At 34.1% G+C, this 4,583-nt stretch overlaps 1 protein-coding gene across 1 annotated transcript in view; it reads left to right on the forward strand.

Moving 5' to 3' along the window:
* Positions 1-4,233, forward strand: part of LOC132733031 (uncharacterized) — a 15,457-nt gene extending 11,224 nt beyond the window's left edge. Inside the window, exons 2-4 of the mRNA XM_060719607.1 lie at positions 1,099-1,257; positions 1,702-1,832; positions 4,048-4,233. Coding sequence (XP_060575590.1) covers positions 1,099-1,257; positions 1,702-1,832; positions 4,048-4,099 — 342 coding nt within the window. The 3' untranslated portion in view covers positions 4,100-4,233. The remainder of the gene's footprint in view (positions 1-1,098; positions 1,258-1,701; positions 1,833-4,047) is intronic.
* The last annotated feature ends 350 nt before the right edge of the window (positions 4,234-4,583 follow it).

Genomic DNA, 4,583 nt, shown 5'->3' on the forward strand with positions numbered 1-4,583 from the left:
AGTCATGACTAGAAGATGACCCCTATTAATTTTGAGGTAATTGGGTCAAATGTCAAGGTCACAGGGACCTTGACTTAAAAAGCTTGTCCGCCCAATAACTTAAGAATCCTTTGACCCATGGTCTTCACATTTAGCATGGAGGTTACTCATGACTAGTAGATGATCCCTATTGATTTTGAGGTTGCTGGGTCAAAGGTCAAGGTCACTCGGGCTTTGACTAAAAAAAGCTTGTCAGCCCAATAACTTAAGATTCCTTTGACCCACAGTTTTCATATTTGGCATGGAGGTTAGTCATGACTAGTAGATGACCCCTTTTAATGATTTTGAGGTCACTTGGTCAAAGGTCAAGGTCACAAGGGCCTTGACTAAAAAAAGCTTGTCGACCCAATAACTTAAGAATTCTTTGACACACAGTTTCAAATTTAACCTGCAGGTTAGTCATGACTAGTAGACGACCCCTATTGACTTTGAGGTTGCTGGGTCAAAGGTCACAGGGGCCTTGACTAAAAAAAAGGTTGTCAGCCCAATAACTAAAGATTCCTTTGACCCACAGTCTTCATATTTGGCATGGATGTTAGTCATGATTAGTAGATGACCCCTTTTGATTTTGAGGTCACTGGATCACAGGGACTTTGACTTCAAAAAATTGTTCGCCCAATAACTTAAGAAACCTTTGACCCACAGTCTTCATATTTGGTATTGAAGTTGTTTATGACTAGTAGATGGCCCCTATTTATTTTTAGTTGACTGTGTCATAGGTCAAGGTCACAGGGATTTTTACTATGATAAGTTTGTCTGCTCAAATGCTTAAGAATGCCTGTCCACAGTGTATTGATTTTGACATTTTCAGATTTGAAGCATGTAGAATACATAACTTAGCAATGCACTGGCTTCAAGCAACCTCAGATTTGGCAGGGAGGTTGTCCTTGAGCTCTAAATGGCCACTGTTGATTCTGACAAAGTGGTATGCAGGGTATTCACGCCATAACAGTGGCAGTTCTAGTTTTAATAGAAAAAAATTATGATCTAAGATTAATAACTAGGCCCAAATCTTTTCATAATTTCCCCCAATGTCTGATATTCTAATATTTGTTTAAGATGAAAGAGTTAAAGGCATACCTGTATTGCACATCCTTGAAGGATTTACGTCTGGATGAGCCTGGACGCTCTAACTTCACATATAAAGCACTAGGTGCTGGGTTCTGGGCACTCAAACAGAAAGACTTTAGACAAGCTATACAAGACATTGTTCATGAGGTAAGCAAAAATTAAAACAAAAAATAAATCAACAGGCAATCAAAGCTTTTTAAAAAAAAAAAAAAGAAAAGAAAAAAAAACAGAAAAGTAAAGGTTTGTCATAAAAGTCATTTTGGTATATATAAATATGACTTACGGGTACTGAATCTTTGAAGTTCATGTACAGTGCTTATAATAAGAACTTTGAAGAAAATTACAATGTTACTTTAACAAAAGGTTAATAGAAATAAATTTGAAAAAAACAACAACAAAACAACAAACAAATTTTGCATGAGGAATGATAAGCGTCTGTAAATCTAATGTCTAAATGTCAGACTTTTAATGCTTTTAAATGCTAACAGAGATGCAATCAGGAACTGGATTAGGACAGATGGCATATATGTGTCATTATATTGAATAGAATTTTAAAGGGAAGTATAACTAGGATTTATTTTTGACTACCAGGGAGGTGATGCTGATGCCAATGCTGGAGTAGCAGGTGCCCTCCTGGGCTGTAAACTTGGACTTGATGCTGTACCCAAGTCATGGATGGAGCCCTTAAAACATAGGGTGTGGTTAGATGACATCATAGATAGGTATATTGTTGATGTTATCCCTTTTTTCTTGATTGTAAATATAACAAGAATACAATATGAGAAGAGTTGAAAATTTGCATCCTGGCATATTATTTCAACAATACAATCAGTTTGAAAACTTAATTGCTTTAGGATTTTTCTGTGATGTACATTTTATATCTTGACTTTTTTGAAGAACCAATTTGGTATTACAATCACTTGATTTTACATACTTGAGACCAGTTATCAAAATTTGACATATTTTATTAATCTGAGGAAGCTATCTAATTTATTAATTGACAGAAAATATAATATCTATAAATTGAAATATAAATTTGAAGTTGGATCACCATATTGAGATGATGTGTCGCGCGCAACATTTGGGTTGCTACCTTGAAAGTCAAGGTCACAGCATGACCTTGTAGCTATATCGTGTCAAGTCCATAATTTTGTTATTTGAGTCGGATTTTACAACTGTTGGACATTTGGATTGTTTTTACACTTTGAACTTTGTCTGTGACATAACTCTGACACTACAAGAGGTACAGTAAACCTTCTTGTGTCCAAAACCTATTCAGGGAGCATCACCCAGTTCAACTAGCTCTTGTTTTCTAGTTTTAGTAACTGTTACAGAGATTATGTACTGACTTTGTATTTTATAGTAAAATTTTGAACCTGATGATAATATTGTTGTTAATTAATGAAGTTTAATAAATATGCATGGAATGTGTTGATCTCTTCCTTTATATTTTTTATGTAACACAATGATTTTATGTTCTGCTCAGATATTTGATTGCTTCTGCAGAGATCTGCCGAGGACGCGATTTTGCGCCATTGGCGCTAAAAAAATGAGAATGGCGCAGGAAAATCGGCAGCAAAGGGCCATGGGCGCATCAAAAATCTGTGCCAGACTTATAAGAAAACAAAACTGTCTGCTGGGTTATTTAGTCATCCAGTCAAAACTGGTACCAACAGCAACATGTTACCCATGCTCCTGTAATTACGCATATTCTTTAGTTTATCCATTCCCCTATAGCTTTTGTCCATGTTATCTACTTACCGCATTTCTTCTCATAATCCCTTTCCCACACAGATACTCATTTCTACTACCGTAAATTTAATCCAATAAAACAAACAAACAAATTATACAACTACTTAATATTTAAAATGATTATCGGTAACTGAAAAAAAAAGTGTTGCTATTTTAAGAAATGCTGTAAGTTACAGTATAATCTGACAGGTGTTCAACTTGATCAACCCTAAGGTCACTCAAGTTCACGCAAGTTTTGGCTGATGAAGTGTAAAAAAAGATGTATATTTCGTCATCAGAATGTTTGACAGGGTGATTAACCAATCAGAGAAACATTGTGCATGACTTTTTTCATGATCAAAAGGTCTGTCGGCAAATGTCTTTGATGTATGCTGTCTACACAGAGGCATACAAGGGGCAATAAAATTCGTCAATATACAGTGGTAAGGGACATTTGGTGCAAAGTAGGAACAATTAAATGGATAATGCACAATATAAGACATTACAAGTAAGAACCAGCAATTATGTGAATAAATTTGCATATCAAATTTTTGAGCAGCCATTAAAAAAATATTTTCATTTTTGCCTGCAATTAATATTAGTTAGAAAGTTACCATGTAGGCATAATTTTTAATTATTGGTAAAGTACTGAATTATAAGTGAACCACTTGTCATAAAATATGATTTAAGATTTATTACCAGGGAAATTCAATTATCTACAAACTTTTTAACAGTTATTTTGGTCAATGTTTACTTATTTTCCCAAGGCCCATACTTTGGTAAAAATGGCCCATCATTTTCAGACCAAGTGGGCCCAGGGCCCAGTACTTTCAAATTCTTGGCAGATCTCTGCTTCTGAAATACAAAACAGTCAAAACTGTCTTAAGCAGCCAGCAAAGGGATGCATTTATTTTGACTGCATAAGACAGGTGGCTGCTGAATGGAGGGTCAAGTTTTTATCAAAATATATTATGTATTTCTTATAAAATAAATCTAATTTTATTATAAATAAAGCAATCTAGGGTGTCACAAAGAGGTCAATTACGTCAGGTGACAGCTGAAAAGAGGTGACCATTAGTACAGTTTCAAATGATTTTACTTAACCAGCTGCTTGTTATGGTCTTTATTTGACTATTCCATGTGGGAAAATAGCTTTTGGAACATTTTGATAAGTATATGAATCTTTACTTCTATCATTTATTTCAGATATTTTGATATGATGGAAAGAAAGAAAAGACAAAAGGAGACAGTTGTTTAAATGGTGTTGATGTGATTTGAGGAATCTTTGAAAAAAAAAACATACAAACAAACCTTTGATATTAAAGATTTGTTTAAGTATACAAAATGTTTCTCTTTACTTTACTAAAATTACACTTATTGAAAATGATTTTTTCCACCAGCATTTATGAGGTTTTTATGGAAATATTTCATGCATGTATATGACTTTGTCTATATTATGCAAAAATTGATGTAACTTTGTCCATTTATTTCAAAATTTGGTGTGACTTTGTCCTTAGGTTGCAAAAATTGGTTGACTTTGTCCTTATGTTGCAAAAATTGGTAGGACTTTGTTGATATTTTGTAAAAAATTGATGTTAAATATAAAACATTTCTGTCTACTAGAAGAGAAAGTGTCTATTCTTTACCAGCAGTATAGAGCCAGGCAAGCATGCATATCCTTACAGTCTGACCAGGCTCTATACTGTTGGTAGCTCAATTTTTCGAAATCATTTAAATGGACT

This window comes from Ruditapes philippinarum, unplaced genomic scaffold (assembly GCF_026571515.1).
Source record: "Ruditapes philippinarum isolate M1 unplaced genomic scaffold, ASM2657151v2 ctg12958_1_1_1_1, whole genome shotgun sequence".
Taxonomy (NCBI): domain Eukaryota; kingdom Metazoa; phylum Mollusca; class Bivalvia; order Venerida; family Veneridae; genus Ruditapes; species Ruditapes philippinarum.